Below are 20000 nucleotides of genomic sequence, written 5' to 3' on the forward strand. Positions count from 1 at the left end.
AGTACCAACATGGAACAGGTGGGTGCCATGATTGGGTATAAAAGTAGATTTCATGAAATGCTCAGTCATTCACAAACAAGGATGGGGCGAGGGTCACCACTTTTTCAACAAATGCGTGAGCAAATTGTTGAACAGTTTAAGAAAAACCTTTCTCAAGCAGCTATTGCAAGGAATTTAGGGATTTCACCATCGACGCTCCGTAATATCATCAAAGGGTTCAGAGAATCTGGAGAAATCACTGCACGTAAGCCATGATATTACGCACCTTGGATCCCTCAGGTGGTACAACATCAAGTGTGTAAAGGATATCACCACATGGGCTCAGAAACACTGTCAGTAACTACAGTTGGTCGCTACATCTGTAAGTGCAAGTTAAAACTCTACTATACTATATATGGGCGGTATAGCTCGGTTGGTAGAGTGGCCGTGCCAGCAATTTCAGGGTTGCAGGTTCGATCCCCGCATCCGCCATCCTAGTTACTGCCGTTGTGTCCTTGGGCAAGACACTTTACCCACCTGCTCCCAGTGCCACCCACACTGCTTTAAATGTAACTTAGATATTGGGTTTCACTATGTAAAGCGCTTTGAGTCACTAGAGAAAAGCGCTATATAAATATAATTCACTTCACTTCACTACTATGCAAAGCCAAAGCCATTTATCAACAACACCCAGAAACGCCGTCGGCTTCGCTGGGCCTGAGCTCATCTAAGATGGACTGATACAAAGTAGAAAAGCAAATTGTTGAACAGTTTAAGAAAAACCTTTCTCAACCAGCTATTGCAAGGAATTTAGGGATTTCACCATCTACGGTCCGTAATATCATCAAAGGGTTCAGAGAATCTGGAGAAATCACTGCACGTAAGCAGCTAAGCCCGTGACCTTCGATCCCTCAGGCTGTACTGCATCAACAAGCGACATCAGTGTGTAAAGGATATCACCACATGGGCTCAGGAACACTTCAGAAACCCACTGTCAGTAACTACAGTTGGTCGCTACATTTGTAAGTGCAAGTTAAAACTCTTCTATGCAAGACGAAAACCGTTTATCAACAACACCCAGAAACGCCGTCGGCTTCGCTGGGCCTGAGCTCATCTAAGATGGACTGATACAAAGTGGAAACGTGTTCTGTGGTCTGACGAGTCCACATTTCAAATTGTTTTTGGAAACTGTGGACGTCGTGTCCTCCGGAACAAAGAGGAAAATAACTATCCGGACTGTTCTAGGGTGAAAGTGTAAAAGGCAGCATGTGTGATGGTATGGGGGTGTATTAGTGCCCAAGACATGGGTAACTTACACATCTGTGAAGGCGCCATTAATGCTGAAAGGTACATACAGGTTTTGGAGCAACATATGTTGTTATCATGGACGCCCCTGCTTATTTCAGCAAGACGATGCCAAGAATTTTGCAAATCAACAATACATTATGATGATGTTTGTGGGCCCACTGTAGTCCAGCAGAACTTTTCAAATCAACAATACTTGATGATGATTTTTGTGGACCTGAACCTATGGACCAAAGAGGAAAAGAACCATCCGGATTGTTCTAGGCGCAAATTGTAAAAGGCAGCATGTGTGATGGTATGGGGGTGTATTAGTGCCCAAGACATGGGTAACTTACACATCTGTGAAGGCACCATTAATACTGAAAGGTACATACAGCTTTTGGAGCAACATATGTTGCCATCCAAGCAACGTTACCATGGACGCCCCTGCTTATTTCAGCAAGACGATGCCAAGAATTTTGTAAATCAACAATACATTATGATGATGTTTGTGGGCCCACTGTAGTCCAGCAGAACTTTTCAAATCAACAATACTTGATGATTAATTTTTGTGGACCTGAACCTATGGACCAAAGAGGAAAAGAACCATCCGGACTGTTCTAGGCGCAAATTGTAAAAGGCAGCATGTGTGATGGTATGGGGGTGTATTAGTGCCCAAGACATGGGTAACTTACACATCTGTGAAGGCACCATTAATGCTGAAAGGTACATACAGCTTTTGGAGCAACATATGTTGTTATCATGGACGCCCCTGCTTATTTCAGCAAGACGATGCCAAGAATTTTGCAAATCAACAATACATTATGATGATGTTTGTGGGCCCACTGTAGTCCAGCAGAACTTTTCAAATCAACAATACTTGATGATGATTTTTGTGGACCTGAACCTATGGACCAAAGAGGAAAAGAACCATCCGGACTGTTCTAGGCGCAAAGTGTAAAAGGCAGCATGTGTGATGGTATGGGGGTGTATTAGTGCCCAAGACATGGGTAACTTACACATCTGTGAAGGCACCATTAATGCTGAAAGGTACATACAGCTTTTGGAGCAACATATGTTGTTATCATGGACGCCCCTGCTTATTTCAGCAAAATGATGCCAAACCATGTGTTACATCAACGTGGCTTCACAGTAAAAGAGTGCGGGTACTAGACTGGCCTGCCTGTAGTCCAGACATTGAAAATGTGTGAAGGCTAAAATATGAGAAGGGAAACTGTTGAACAACTTAAGCCATACTTGCCAACCTTGAGACCTCCGATTTCGGGAGGTGGGGGGTGGGGGGCGTGGTTAAGATATATATATAAGAAATACTTGACTTTCAGTGAATTCTAGCTATATAAATATATATATTTTATTACATATATATATATATATATATATATATATATATATATATATATATATATATATATATATATATATATATATATATTATTACATATATATATATATATATATATTTTATTACATATATATATATATATATATATATATATATATTTTATTACATATATATATATATATATATATATTTTATTACATATATATATATATATATATATATTTTATTACATATATATATATATATATATATATATATATATATATATATATATATATATGTATATAAATAAAAGAAATACTTGAATTTCAGTGTTCATTTATTTACACATATACACACACATAACACTCATCTACTCATTGTTGAGTTAAGGGTTGAATTGTCCATCCTTGTTCTATTCTCTGTCACTATTTCAGAACACACACATTATACAAATATACATTATAAAATCAATAAGAAAACGGGAGCTCTAATTTGGGAGTCTGAATTAGGATCAGAAGTTCTTATATAAACATTGCGTACTCACGTCGCCATTTTGTATTGATTACTGCAGCTGTGCACTGGATTCATTCACAAATACAAACTACAACTCACAAACACTTTAGAGTTAGGCTCCACCATCAGAATGTGTACTTAAACTTATAAAGATCACATGGATATTATTCAGTGAGTTGATTCACCAAAACTAACCTGTTATACAGGAGGAAAAAGCACACAGGACATTTCAATTGTTCACAGACTGGTCGCGCTCATCAGAATGACAAGACACTTCCGGTCTGCAGGTGATAGCATTCAATTGGGAAGAAACACCCTACTGCCCCCTACTGACCAATGTGAATACTGATAAATGTGTAATGACAGCTCCAAAAACGAATTCAAACCACAAAATAAAATAAATAAATCAACACAAAAATGTGACACATTATGGGTGGGTCACATATGCATGTACAGGAGATGGCAGTATTGTCCTGTTTAAAAGTGTCACAACATTGCTGTTTAGGCAGACAAACTGCTTTACAGTAGACGAAAACTTGACTGCTGTTGTTGTGTGTTGTTGCCACGCTGGGAGGACGTTAATGAAACTGCCTAACAATAAACACACATAAGAAACCAATCATTAGCTGTTTATATTGTGGGAAAGCGGACGTGAGAACAGGCTGTCAACACGTCACTCAGGTCCGTATGGAACCGGGGGGGGGGGCGTGGCCTCCAGCTCCGCCTGAATTTCGGGAGATTTTCGGGAGAAAATTTGTCCCGGGAGGTTTTCGGGAGAGCCGCTGAATTTCGGGAGTCTCCCGGAAAATCCGGGAGGGTTGGCAAGTATGACTTAAGCTGTACATCAAGCAAGAATGGGAAAGAATTCCACTTCAAAAATGTGTCTCCTCAGTTCCCAAACTTTTACTGAGTGTTGTTAAAAGGAAAGGCCATGTAACACACTGGTAAAAATGCCTTTTTTGCAATGTGTTGCTGCCATTAAATTCTAAATTCATGATTATTTGTAGAAAAATAGCAAAGTTTCTCAGTGTGAACATGAAATATCTTGTCTTTGCAGTCTATTCAATTGAATATACAGGTAAAAGCCAGTAAATTAGAATATTTTGAAAAACTTGATTCATTTCAGTAATTGCATTCAAAAGGTGTAACTTGTACATTATATTTATTCATTGCACACAGACTGATGCATTCAAATGTTTATTTCATTTAATTTTGATGATTTGAAGTGGCAACAAATGAAAATCCAAAATTCCGTGTGTCACAAAATTAGAATATTACTTAAGGCTAATACAAAAAAGGGATTTTTAGAAATGTTGGCCAACTGAAAAGTATGAAAATGAAAAATATGAGCATGTACAATACTCAATACTTGGTTGGAGCTCCTTTTGCCTCAATTACTGCGTTAATGCGGCGTGGCATGGAGTCGATGAGTTTCTGGCACTGCTCAGGTGTTATGAGAGCCCAGGTTGCTCTGATAGTGGCCTTCAACTCTTCTGCGTTTTTGGGTCTGGCATTCTGCATCTTCCTTTTCACAATACCCCACAGATTTTCTATGGGGCTAAGGTCAGGGGAGTTGGCGGGCCAATTTAGAACAGAAATACCATGGTCCGTAAACCAGGCACGGGTAGATTTTGCGCTGTGTGCAGGCGCCAAGTCCTGTTGGAACTTGAAATCTCCATCTCCATAGAGCAGGTCAGCAGCAGGAAGCATGAAGTGCTCTAAAACTTGCTGGTAGACAGCTGCGTTGACCCTGGATCTCAGGAAACAGAGTGGACCGACACCAGCAGATGACATGGCACCCCAAACCATCACCCAACCATGCAAATTTTGCATTTCCTTTGGAAATCGAGGTCCCAGAGTCTGGAGGAAGACAGGAGAGGCACAGGATCCACGTTGCCTGAAGTCTAGTGTAAAGTTTCCACCATCAGTGATGGTTTGGGGTGCCATGTCATCTGCTGGTGTCGGTCCACTCTGTTTCCTGAGATCCAGGGTCAACGCAGCCGTCTACCAGCAAGTTTTAGAGCACTTCATGCTTCCTGCTGCTGACCTGCTCTATGGAGATGGAGATTTCAAGTTCCAACAGGACTTGGCGCCTGCACACAGCGCAAAATCTACCCGTGCCTGGTTTACGGACCATGGTATTTCTGTTCTAAATTGGCCCGCCAACTCCCCTGACCTTAGCCCCATAGAAAATCTGTGGGGTATTGTGAAAAGGAAGATGGATGTGATGTCTGGCCTTACATAAACGCTCTAAGCAGGTCGCCGCCGCTCCACTCGTAGGTGGCTGCCGATCCATTTGCAGACATTAGCACAGCTAACTTTAATTTGTTGCCTTCCATTAGGCGGGGAAGCGGCCTTCAGCGCTCAATTATCCGACAAAAAGAGAAGGCGATGTGCAGCGGGAGGGAAGGAGCCCGCCAAACAATAGACACCAGCGTGCACGCCGCCGCCTCATTAATGTCAGACTCTGCCGTATTTTTACATCTGATGCTCCGCCAGTCAGGATGGAGGCGGGCGGGGGGGAGGGGCGGTTGATGTTGTCGCTCCCTTCCGCTTTTTGCGCCGACTTCATTAGAATCATAATGAACATTCGGCGACGCCGGAATATTCCTGGCTGCTGCCACGTAAATAACGCACAAACAAATCAAGGCGCTCGCTTTTCACGCGTCACGTGACAACAACGCGGCGAATGAAAGCATCGTTTGTCATCGTCGGCGTTGACAATGACGGACTGACAGACACGTGCAACGCCGCCGCTGCCGCCGCCATGTTAACACGCGACACGAGTGTCGGAATGTGTGTGTGTGTGTGTTGTGATGTTTGTGCGTGTCGTGAGACTTGCTAATTGGCTCACCTGTCTCTCAGCCATCTGGAGCCTTTTGCCGGGAAAAAAAACAACACAAAAACGCACACACACACACACACACACGTTCATGGAAGTGTGACTGTAAATGAAAGTAATAAGTAAAGCTATTTTTCCACACGTGTGTTGGGATGTGTCTCTGCTTCCTTGCTTCAGCAACAATAACCACCGTTTTGGGAGAGTTGGTACGTTTGTCTGGCTTTCTTTGGCGGGTTGATACACTTGTGTTGTTGCGAGGGGTGTAACGGTACGTGTATATGTATTGAATCGTTTCGGTACGGGGGTTTCGGTTCGGTTCGGTTCGGTTCGGAGGTGTACCGAACGAGTTCCCCATACTTGCCAACCTTGAGACCTCCAATTTCGGGAGGTGGGGGGTGGAGGGCGTGGCTAAGAGGGGAGGAGTATATTTACAGCTAGAATTCACCAAGTATTTCATATATATATATATATATATATACATATATATATATATGAAATACTTGACTTTCAGTAAATTCTAGCTATAAATATAATTATTTTATTATATATATATATATATATATATATATATATATAAAAGAAATACTTGAATTTCAGTGTTCATTTATTTACACATATACACACACATAACACTCATCTACTCATTGTTGAGTTAAGGGTTGAATATATCAATGTAATCATAGTAGTATCGTACCTGTACGTGGTATCATTATAGTGGATGTGGTGTAGGTCCACCCATGGCATTTGTTTACATTGTGACGCCGGTGAGCTATTGTATCCTCCTACGGTGTGTAGTGAAGCATGTTTAGCTATTCCTCATCCTCCAGTGATAATGCTACTTGCAAGAAACATACTTTGTCGCCATAAGGTGAGGATTAGTGATTTAGAAGTAGCTAAAACACCGCCAAAGGCGGGTTAATTTTAGCTGCTTATAAACATAATATCAATTAAAAAAATAAACGAAAAAAGGTTTTCTGATGCTAAAAGATATCGATGTAATCATAGTAGTATCGTACCTGTACTTGGTATCATTACAGTGGATGTCAGGTGTAGATCCACCCATGGCGTTTGTTTACATTGTGATGCCGGTGAGCTATTGTATCCTCCTACGGTGTGTAGTGAAGCATGTTTAGCTATTCCTCGTCCTCCAGTGATAATGCTACTTGTATGAAACATACTTTGTCGCCATGGAGGCGAAGATTAGTGATTTAGAAGTAGCTAAAACACCGCCGACGGCGGGTGGATGTTAGCTGCTATTGAACATAATATAAATAATTAAAAAAAACGAAAAAAGGTTTTCTGATGCTAAAAGATATCGATGTAATCATAGTAGTATCGTACCTGTACTTGGTATCATTACAGTGGATGTCAGGTGTTCTATTCTCTGTCACTATTTTTCTAACCATGCTGAACACCCTTTCGCAGGTACCCAGAAAGGTTTCGAGTACCACCCAAAAAACTGAATCTCTGAAGACAGTATAAAAATCTGTGTTAAAGGTGTACAAATACTGTTTGTATAATAAGCATGTTATTGTTTAAAAATGAGGGTTAAGAGTTCAGTACTAAAAAAAAAAGAAAAAAGAATGTGGCTTAAGTACAGTTTTTTTAATTGAGCTGCTGCATTTTTTGGTTGGGTTGTTTATTTATTTTGAGGAACTTCTCCATTTCTAAAAGGGGAGGCATGTTATAGAGTGATCTATGTTTGTCTGTTGCCATCTCCTGGTGAATGTTGGCTATAGCGTACTGGGGTTACTTTTTGGTTGGCCAACGATTTACGTGGTGTTGCGCACCTGACGTCAAGTGTGTTGAGTCTGTTCTGAAGTCTACAGTAAAGAGACGTACTTCATCACCTCGCCTGGTTATTGCCTCCAACTCAATATATTACAACAACATTGCTGTTTACGGCAGACGAACTGCTTTACGGTAGAATAAAACATGACTGCTGTTGTTGTGTGTTGTTACCGCGCTGGGAGGACGTTAATGAAACTGCCTAACAATAAACCCACATAAGAAACCAAGAACTCGCCCTCCATCATTCTACAGTTATAACGTGTTTGGGCAGGCACGCTGTTTATATTGTGGGAAAGCGGACGTGAATACAGGCTGTTGACACGTCACTCAGGTCCGCATGGAGCTGGAGGGGGCGTGGCTTCCAGCTCCGCCTGAATTTCGGGAGATTTTCGGGAGAAAATTTGTCCCGGGAGGTTTTCGGGAGAGGCGCTGAATTTCGGGAGTCTCCCGGAAAATCCGGGAGGGTTGGCAAGTATGGAGTTTCCACACGAACATATTAAGTAGCCGCATTGTCCCACCCACACAACCATCTGATTGGTTACACACAGAGCGGCAACAGCCAATCAGCAGTGCGTATTCAGAGCACATATAGTCAATGCTTAGCGTTTAGCAGGTAATCATCAGGCAGCGGACTCTCCCCAAATGATAATAAACACCTCCCAGTCAACTACTAGTAACATCACTATGAGCCCATTGACCTTCTAGAAATATAAAAGGCAGCTCAGCTCGCTCGCAGTCCTGGCTTGAGGTGAAGGCTAATTCGCTTTTAGCGTAACGTTAGCTCATTTTGCGGTGTGTGTGTTACGGACAGCAAAGCCCTGTCTGTCTATTATTTCACTTGACCTTTTTCTGTGTTGATTGAGCTGTGTTGAAGCAGCAAAAAAGGACATTATGTTAAATGCAGAGTTTCTGTCTCTGATAGTTGATATAATAATGTAAGTGCATCATTAAGCCTACATGAACTCCATGGTGTTCAGGGATGAATAGTCTCTCCTATTCCTATTGTACTATTTTTTCAGCTATAGTTACATGAATCATTAGTAATGCAGCAGCCTAGTTTTGAATGGCAGGGTCCCTGCTATCACATGTTGATAAAAAAATAACGTTTACATAATAAAAATCAACTACAGGCTTCCCAAATGCTGTAATAAATTAAGCATGATGAGTTGACTTGAAACTGTTCAAAGTTGCACTTTTTATATGTAGAAGAAAAGTTTTGTCATTGTATTTAATCTGAGCAACAACTTGAGGCAGTTTAATGTTGATTAACGTGGGCAGAATTATTATAGTGTTCCCAATGTTAAAAGGATAAAGCCATTGTTTACAAATTTGGTAAATAAATAACCAAAAATGTTTATATTTTGTTGTTTTCTTACTGTACTGAAAATGAACCGAACCGTGACCTCTAAACCGAGGTACGTACCGAACCAAAATTTTTGTGTACCGTTACTTGTTGTTTTAGCCAGCTCACACACACACACACACACACACACACACACACACACACACACACACACACACACACACACACACACACACACACACACACAACTTGTATTTGTTACCTCTTCAGACTCGAGAAAAATGCCTCCCTCTTTAGGACCAGCCTTTCTAGATATATAAAGAAGTGTATTTACAACATTAATAATATATACAAACTATGCAAACATAAACAAGCTTGTTGTGAAAAATTAGTTGGAATGTCACAGGAAAAAGGTCACAATTTCACTAGAAAAACTTAGAATTTTGTCGTAATTTTACTCAACGCAAGTCAACATTTGACAAGAAAAAGTGAACATTTGTGCAACATTATGATAAAAGTTGGAATTTTACTCAATAACAGTCGCAGTTTTACAAGAAAAGCTCAAAATGTTGTCAATTTTATGAAAAGAGTTGTAATTTTACTCAACAAAAGTCACAATTTCGTAAAAAACTTTAACATTTTGGCAATATTATAATAATAATCGGAAATTTGCTTGGCAAAATTATGTCAAAAGTCCGAATTTTACTCAAAAAATCTCACTGTTTTACAAGAACAACAAAAAAATGGGCAATATTGTGGTAAAACTCAGGATTTTTTTTATGACAAATGTCACCATTTTGCATTAAAAATTTTATAATTATACATAACAAAGTAATAATTTTACGAGAACGTATTGCAATAATACAGAAACAGAAAGAATATTAGAAATTGTTCCAATTTTTATCAGAAAAAAGTCGACACGTTGTGAGAAAAACACTGCTTTTAGTTCATTTAAAAAAAATGTAATCTTCATTATTTACTTCAAGTTATTACAGTATGTCTCTATATACATATTTATTTTTTTATTTTTTTATTAATTTTGGCCAAAGGGACGCATTTCAATTTCTTACACACACTTGTTATTTCATATGTTGACCAGAGTGGGGAGCACTTTTAAAAGCGACACAGTCAATGTGAAAAAGCCCTCCTTTTTGGGACCACCCTCATGTTGATAGATGTCACCACAAATGAGACATTGTCTATTAGATGCAATGTTATTGATTTATGTCATCACTTGTTCACACCTCCTCATATGGAAGATACTTTTCCTTCTTCATTTCTCAAGAAGGCTAGAAATACAAGAACACACACACACACACACACATACACACACACGTTCACCTGCCACCTCAACATGTGTGTGTGTGTGTGTGTCAAGGGGGGTGGAGGGGGATCACTTCAGCATGTGATTCAGATCACTGACCTGGAACTCATTGGCAGCTGAGAGAATAAAAACTATTACACACACACACACACACACACACACACACACACACACACACACACACACACACACACACACACACACACACACACACACACCTGGAGGTAGGGTTGTCCCCATACCAATATTTTGGTACCGGTACCAAAGTGTATTTCGATACTTTTCTAAATAAAGGGGACCACAAAAAATGTCATTATTGTCTTTATTTGAACAACAAATGTTAGTGTAGATGAAACATATGTTTATTATTGTCATTTAGTCCTTAAATAAAATAGTGAACATACTAGACAACTTGTCTTTTAGTAGTAAGTAAACAAACAAAGACTCCTAATTAGTCTATGCAGTAACATATTGTGTCATGTATACACCTATTATTTTGTACACATTATGAGGGACAAACTGTAAAAAATGGATTATTAATCCACTTGTTCATTTACTGTTAATATCTGCTTATTTTCTCTTTTAACATGTTCTATCTACACTTCTGTTAAAATGTAATAACCACTTATTCTTCTCTTCTTTGATACTTGACATTAGTTTTGGATGATACCACACATTTAGGTATGGATCATGTCGATACCAAGTAGTTACAGGATCATACATTGGTCATATTCAAAGTCCTCATGTGTCCTGGGACATATTTACTGACTTTATGAACATAAAATACATTTAAAAAAATGAAAAAACACTTTGTGATGCTACAAAATATCGATATGATCATAGTGGTATCGACTAGTTACGCTCTTGTACTTGGTATCATTACAGTAGATGTCAGGTGCAGATCCATTCATGGCGTTTGTTTACATTGTGACGGCGGTGAGCTATTGTATCCTCCTACGGTGTGTAGTGAAGCATGTTTAGCTATTCCTCGTCCTCCAGTGATAATGTTACATGTAAGAAACTTACTTTACTTGTCGCCATGGAGACCAGGATTAGTTTTTTAGAAGTAGCTAAAACACTGTGGATGGACGTTAGCCGCTAGCTAGCGAGCCATGTCTTAAAGCATCTCTTCCTGAGGGTGTTTCAGTGTTATAACTTCACCTTTACTTTTTACACCAAAATGCGTCCATTCTCCCTTTTCTGTCTACACACTGCGTCTGCTTGTAAGTACTCTGTGTGTGTGCGCTGCCCAACATGCTCCTCTGCTGACGATGCGCCGTCATGTTCGTTAATTTTTTTTTAAACTTTTATAGAGGCGGTATAGTACTGAATATGATTAATTAGTATCGCAGTACTAAACTAATATTGGTATACTGTACACACACACACACACACACACACACACACACACACACACACACGGGTATCACCTGGAGGAGGTACCTGGGGCGGAGGTGTCATTGTGCAAGTAACACTTTGGCTGTGACGTGTGCAAGTGGGTGTGTGTATGTGTGTGTGTGTGTGTGTGTGTGTGTGTGTGTGTGTGTGTGTGACCTAGCACGTGTTGACCCCACATTGAGGTCGTGATGGCTCGTCACCATGGAAACGACCTTCACCTGTTGTCATCACATCAAGTACGCGTGATGAGTGGGTGAATAAGGGACTCTGGCTCTTAAAAAAATAACAAGGCTACAGGCTTTCAAGTGTGTGTGTGTGTGTGTGTGTGTGTGTGTGTGTGTGTGTGTGTGGGAGGGGGGGGGGATGAAAACACCTAAACCCCCCCCCCCTCCCCCCATGCTGTTAAGCACTCTTCATAATTCACGCCTGTGGATGAAAAATAGATGAAGAGCCAATTAAAAGCCAACAAGGATTCCAACCCTGCCTTTCCTGCTGAGGCAGCGACAAGGCGAGGCGCCACAAGAACGCCAAGCGAGAAGAGAAAAGAAATAAAGAGCGACAGGAAACAACAAAAATGGCACTTCTGCTCTTAAAAGCAGCCAGAAAAGGTTCTGGTACCAGTCGGGGATTCCATTTTCCTCTTCCCTCGCTGGGGGATCAATTAGAGGCGGGGAAGGAGACTTTAACACTGATGACTGTCACTGCCGAGGAGGCCCCGGCCCCCGGACCCAAGCCGAACCGCACTCATACATATTCAGAGGCGGGGACACCGGGGGGGGCGGGGCCAGAAGCGGCGCCGCAGCGATGGGAGCGCACTTGTCATGCGGCAATAAGGACGCAGTGTACCAGGACGCCACATTGTCAGCATCCTTGTAATTATGCTCTTGGCTGTCTGTAAACAGGAAGTGTGTGTGTGTGTGTGTGTGTGTGTGTGTGTGTGTGTGTGTGTGTGTGATGCCTGAACACACACACACACACACACACACACGCACGCACACACACACACACACCCCCGCTGTCCTGCCAATGAGGAAGTTAAGGCCTTCTAGTTCCACACGTGTGCCTGTCCTATTCATACGCTAAACACAAACCTGTGTGTGTGTGTGTGTGTGTGTGTGTGTGTGTGTGTGTGTGTGTGTGTGTGTGTGTGTGCGCGCTCTGGAGAGGTCACATCACATGCTGCTACTGCCAATTATCAGCTGTGGCGCTTCAAAGCACATTAGCCGCACAAAAGACACACACACACACACGCACACACACACACACACACACACACACACACACACACACACACACACACACACACACACTCCCCCGTCGCTAATCGCTTTATTGTCTCCTTCCTGCCATTTTAATATTGCCTTCCCTTTCTATTTAACGGACTCACCAGGCTACTTGTTTACTTCCTGTCTAAGCTCCGCCCTTTAAATCCCCCGTCACTTTAAGGAGGATGCACTGACACGCACAAAGCATCATGGGTAGCCATAGGGTCTGAACGAGTGGTCCTCTAACATGTTTCCACCAAGTACCACCTCAGAATACACTTGGCCCTCCAAGTACCACCATGATGACATCATTAAATACAGTAGTGTAGTAGACCTAAGTATTCATTAAGTACCACCATGATGACATCATTGATATAGTAGTGTAGTAGACCTAAGTATTCATTAAGTACCACCATAATGACAACATTAAATACAGTAGTGTAGTAGACCTAAGTATTCATTAAGTACCACCATAATGACAACATTAAATACAGTAGTGTAGTAGACCTAAGTATTCATTAAGTACCACCATAATGACAATGCAGTAGTGTAGTAGACCTAAGTATTCATTAAGTACCACCATAATGACAACATTAAATACAGTAGTGTAGTAGACCTAAGTATTCATTAAGTACCACCATAATGACAACATTAAATACAGTAGTGTAGTAGACCTAAGTATTCATTAAGTACCACCATAATGACCAACATTAAATACAGTAGTGTCGTAGACCTAAGTATTCATTAAGTACCACCATAATGACAATGCAGTAGTGTAGTAGACCTAAGTATTCATTAAGTACCTCCATAATGACAATGCAGTAGTGTAGTAGACCTAAGTATTCATTAAGTACCACCATAATGACAACATTAAATACAGTAGTGTAGTAGACCTAAGTATTCATTAAGTACCACCATAATGACAACATTAAATACAGTAGTGTAGTAGACCTAAGTATTCATTAAGTACCACCATAATGACAACATTAAATACAGTAGTGTAGTAGACCTAAGTATTCATTAAGTACCACCATAATGACAACATTAAATACAGTAGTGTAGTAGACCTAAGTATTCATTAAATACTACCATAATGACAACATTAAATACAGTAGTGTAGTAGACCTAAGTTTTCATTAAGTACCACCATAATGACAATGCAGTAGTGTAGTAGACCTAAGTATTCATTAAGTACCACCATAATGACAACATTAAATATAGTAGTGTAGTAGACCTAAGTATTCATTAAGTACCACCATAATGACAACATTAAATACAGTAGTGTAGTAGACCTAAGTATTCATTAAGTACCACCATAATAACATTAAATACAGTAGTGTAGTAGACCTAAGTATTCATTAAGTACCACCATAATGACAACATTAAATACAGTAGTGTAGTAGACCTAAGTATTCATTAAGTACCACCATAATAACATTAAATACAGTAGTGTAGTAGACCTAAGTATTCATTAAGTACCACCATAATGACCAACATTAAATACAGTAGTGTAGTAGACCTAAGTATTCATTAAGTACCACCATAATAACATTAAATACAGTAGTGTAGTAGACCTAAGTATTCATTAAGTACCACCATAATGACCAACATTAAATACAGTAGTGTAGTAGACCTAAGTATTCATTAAGTACCACCATAATGTGTATTTGAAAGTCTCATCCTTCTCTCATCTTCTTCTACTTGCCAAAGCGTGGAAGACAGGAAGTGGCTGACCTTACCTTTGTATCGGTCCAGAGAGGTCGCTAGCGTCCTGCCTGCAACACAAAAGAAAACAACACTTATTTACAAAAAAGTAACACACTATATGACTGTACATATTACTACACACGGTAGTGTACTATACAAAACGACAATGCGGTACTATAATATACTATATTATTAAACCACATTATGCCATGCTATGCCATACCATAGTATATCATTGCATACCACACCATATAATGCTATGCCATGGTATACTACACTATAGTACACCATAAAATACAATACCATAGTATACCACACTATAGAATACCATTATATGTCATAAAATACACGACACCATAGTAGTATACTCTATAATAGTATACGATACTATATAATACAGTAGTATACCGTACCATAATATACCATAGTATACTACACCACACAATATAATAGTAGTATACTATACCATCCCATTGTATACTATACCGTAGTATACTATACCATACCACTGTATACTGTACCACACTATTCAATACAATTGTATGCCATACCATACGACCACACAATAGCATAATATGCCATACCGAACAATACCATAGTATACTATACCATACTATACTTTACTATATACACAATATTAAACCATAATATACAACACTTTACCATTGTATACTATACAACAATATACAATAGCATACTATTGCATAGTATACATAGTACCATAATTTACTATGCCATAGTACACGATATTATACTATACTATGCCATACTAAACTACAGTATACTGTACCATAATATTGAATATACCATAGTATACTACAGTATACTTTACAATACCATACGATATCAGTGTATAACATCCCATACTACGTTATTCCATAGTACATTTTAGTATACCATACCGTACTATATCAGTGTATGCCATACCACACTGTGATATACCATAGTACGCCATCCTCTCCCCATGTTTACTTTTCCTTCCTACCTCTTTAGGGCTTCCTGTTGTGTACATCCCTGGAACTGTATGTTGTGCGTTTGTTCTTGGACGGGAAAAGTACTAACATAGTATACCATACCATAGTATACTATACTATACCACACTGTAAAATGCCACACCATACTACATCAGACCAGTAAGGACGCAGTGTATATACAGTATACCATACCATACTATACTATATCACACTACACAGTGCTACAGTATACAATGCTATACCATTACCAGCCACAATAATAATAATAGTAGCACCTCCTCCAACCTCCGAGGACAAAGCTACGAACAATGGGAGACCGGGCTTTCTGCTCCGCCGCTCCCAGTCTGTGGAACGCTCTCCCTGACCACCTGAGGGCACCACAGACTGTAAATGATTTTAAAAAAGGCTTAAAAAACCTTCTTTTAAAAAAAATATATATAGATTTTTTTTTTAAATATATGCATACTAGTTTTAGCTATTTGGCTGTTCTAGTTTTTATTTTTATTTATTTTTTATTATCTTTTTATTTGTTTTTGTTTTTTAATACACTGTAGCACTTTGAGGTTGTTTACTCAATGTAAAGTGCTTTTTACAAATACCTTTCACTCAGTAGGAGTTGTTATACTGTACACACACACACACACACACACACACACACACACACACACACACACACACACACACACACACACACACACACACACGCACACACACACACACACACACACACACACACACACACACACACGTCAGAATGGTAAATTGGTCTTGTTTGTCCTTGGGAAGCGTGAAGAAGCTCCTTCGATCCACTGGGTTTTCTTTCCATAATTCCCTGCTCTTTCCTCCTTGTTTCATCCCCACTTCTTCTTCTGGAGCATGTAAATAAATTGGTCCCCTGGTGCACGTACGCACCCACACCCACACACACACACCCACACCCACACACACACACACACACACACACACACACACACACTGCACATATGGACACTTCTAGGGCTGCACCAAATTAGCTCAGGTTTTATGTCACAGAAGTAAATAAAATAATAAATGAACAATACGCTCATTAATAACGCATGTGTGCAAGCGAGTGTGTGTGTGTGTGTGTGTGTGTGTGTGTGTGTGTGTGTGTGTGTGTGTGTGCTCCTCTTCTACACAAAAGCCAATCACAGCAGCTCTTTGCATTTCAAAGACACACACGTGTCCGTTTCATCTGTGGCCACACAACTCCTCTTGTTATGTCCTCTGTGACACACACACACACACACACATGCACACACACACCCACACACACACACACTCATTTCTAAATTATGAAATAATGTGTAAATGGAGCACCTCATGTTTTATTATTGACAATATTACTCGGCGATCACCTTTACCTCAAAGACTTGGCCCGGTAGATTTGATATTGGAGGCGATACGGGGACGATATCGCCGCTAACAGGTCGCTTGAGATACTGACCTTTGAACTTTGAGCCATTAAAGGCTAATACAACTTGCATGACTGACGCTGTTGTGATTAGCGTCTTGGCTGACCTCTGACCTGTAATCTGAAGCTCTTTGTCGTCATTAGCATCAATTATGCCTCGCCGTCACCTTTGACCCCCGACCCCGTATAAATCAAGGCATGGCATTTTTCTTTTGTGCATGCTTTTATTCTTATGACTTTTATTCCCATGCAAAAATAGGAGATCAATCGTCAAATGGCTTTTTAAATATTGTCTTTCTTGAAGGAAAATGAAGAACTAGAACATTTTTATGAAGCCGCTACCTGTGCCCTGGACCTCTGGCCGGGGGTCGTATCGTATAGAATAGAATAGACGTTATTGTCATTATATTTGCATATAACGAGATTAAGGACTCCAATTTAAGGAGCGGTAGTGGAAACAAATATGGGATAAAAATAAATGACACAAGAAGTATTTAAGATGGTGCTCAGTGTCTAAATGTACAAAATGAGCCACACAGCTAACCCTAAAAATGTCATGACTTGGTCCTGGGTGTTTGCTTTTCCGGAATGCAACGGAAAGTTGGCTGGTGCGAGACGGGAATGTAAGTACATGATTTATTAAATATATTAAAAAAAACGAAAAGCGCGCACAGGGGCGGAAGTACAAAACTTGACTATAAACACAAAACTTGCACAAGGGCAGAAACTATGAACAATTAAACAAAACTTGCAAACTATGGCATGAATAAAGAAAACTTACTTGGACGAGAAACCGGCATGAAAACAAGAGCAGCAAGGGTCTTAAGGGTGTGTGGAGAGTGTGCAGAAGCATAAATGTGGGATGTCACCAGAAAGACAAACTGAAAACAATGAACTTAAATACTACAGACATGATTAACGAAAACAGGTGCGTCACTCAAAACGTGAAACAGGTGCGTGACGTGACAGGTGAAAACTAATGGGTTGCTATGGTGACAAACAAGAGTGCACAATGAGTCCAAACGTGGAACAGGTGAAACTAATGGGTAATCATGGAAACAAGACAAGGGAGTGAAAAGCCAGAAACTAAAGAGTCCAATAACTAAACAAAACATGACTAAAACAAAACATGATTACACAGTCATGACAAAAATGTGAGCGAGCTTGCATTAAAATGCTAAAATGTGAGCGAGCGTGTGCAAACCTTTCGCATGATAACAGTTAGCATGTTTCATATGCGAACCCCGTTTCCATATGAGTTGGGAAATTGTGTTAGATGTAAATATAAACGGAATACAATGATTTGCAAATCCTTTTCAACCCATATTCAGTTGAATATGCTACAAAGACAACATATTTGATGTTCAAACTCATAAACTTTATTTTTTTTTTGCAAATAATAATTAACTTGGAATTTCATGGCTGCAACACGTGCCAAAGTAGTTGGGAAAGGGCACGTTCACCACTGTGTTACATGGCCTTTCCTTTTAACAACACTCAGTAAACGTTTTGGGAAATGAGGAGACACATTGAAGCTTCTCAGGTGGAATTCTTTCCCATTCTTGCTTGATGTACAGCTTCAGTTGTTCAACAGTCCGGGGGTCTCCGTTGTGCTATTTTAGGCTTCATAATGCACCACACATTTTCAATGGGAGACAGGTCTGGACTACAGGCAGGCCAGTCTAGTACCCGCACTCTTTTACTATGAAGCCACGTTGATGTAACACGTGGCTTGGCATTGTCTTGCTGAAATAAGCAGGGGCGTCTATGGTAACGTTGCTTGGATGGCAACATATCTTGCTGTATGTACCTTTCAGCATTAATGGCGCCTTCACAGATGTGTAAGTTACCCATGTCTTGGGCACTCATACACCCCCATACCATCACACATGCTGCCTTTTACACTGGCAGTATTTATTTATATACAGACAGACATCATTGTGTATGACGTCATTGTTTCTTTTGTTAATATCAGAGTGTGTTCTGCAACAAGGTCATCCCTGGAAGCACACAGTTTATAGTTCAAATGTACATCATCATATAATATACACAATACAGTACCTTTTCTAAATGTACAATTTCATACCAGCAGGTTGACATTTATGAAGAAGGAATCTGTAAATCCACCAAATCAGTCTCAATAGTCTATTATTCAAATGTGATGAAAGTGTATTTCATATTTTATAACATTACACACAGTTTGAACAGTAACACTGTGTTTGGGTATAGGATGATAAAACACTGTACTTAAATTAAGTGATTTTTTTTTGGCGTACTACTTGTGGTGCACGTACCGCAGTTTGAGAATAATGTTCTAAGATAACATTTTTAAATAGCAACACACTTAACTCTTACTTTGTGCGGACTAGGGTTGTCCCCATACCCATATTTTAGTACCGCTACCAAAATGTATTTTGATACTTTTCGATACTTTTCTAAATAAAGGGGACCACAAAAAAAATTAATTTTTGTCTTTATTGTAACAAAAAATGTTAGTGTAGATGAAACATATGTTTATTATTGTCATTTAGTCCTTAAATAAAATAATGAACATACTAGACAACTTGTCTTTTAGTAGTAAGTAAACAACAAAGACTCCTAATTAGTATGCAGTAACATATTGTGTCATTTATACACCTATTATTTTGTACACATTATGAGGGACAAACTGTAAAAATGTTTCATAATATCCACAATTTTGCTTTTTTTTTTTTGCATCATGACTAGGGAAGGTTGTTTGGATTGTGTCTATGGTTGTCCCGATACCAATAGTTTGGTACCAGTACGGGTACCAACATTTTTTTCGATACTTTCGGTGCTTTTTGATACTTTTCTAAATAAAG

General features: G+C 39.6%; 1 protein-coding gene across 5 annotated transcripts in view; it reads right to left on the reverse strand.

Moving 5' to 3' along the window:
- celf2 (cugbp, Elav-like family member 2) overlaps nucleotides 1-20000 on the reverse strand; it is a 465802-nt gene that overhangs the window by 392144 nt on the left and 53658 nt on the right. For all 5 annotated transcript variants that reach the window (XR_009815324.2, XM_061961318.2, XM_061961317.2 and 2 more), the window contains exon 2: nucleotides 14784-14819. Coding sequence is in view for 4 of the 5 variants with exons in the window: in XM_061961318.2 (XP_061817302.1) it covers nucleotides 14784-14819 (36 nt within the window). In the remaining variant the exon portion in view is untranslated. The remainder of the gene's footprint in view (nucleotides 1-14783; nucleotides 14820-20000) is intronic.

The sequence above is a fragment of the Nerophis lumbriciformis genome, linkage group LG05 (assembly GCF_033978685.3).
Source record: "Nerophis lumbriciformis linkage group LG05, RoL_Nlum_v2.1, whole genome shotgun sequence".
NCBI lineage: Eukaryota > Metazoa > Chordata > Actinopteri > Syngnathiformes > Syngnathidae > Nerophis > Nerophis lumbriciformis.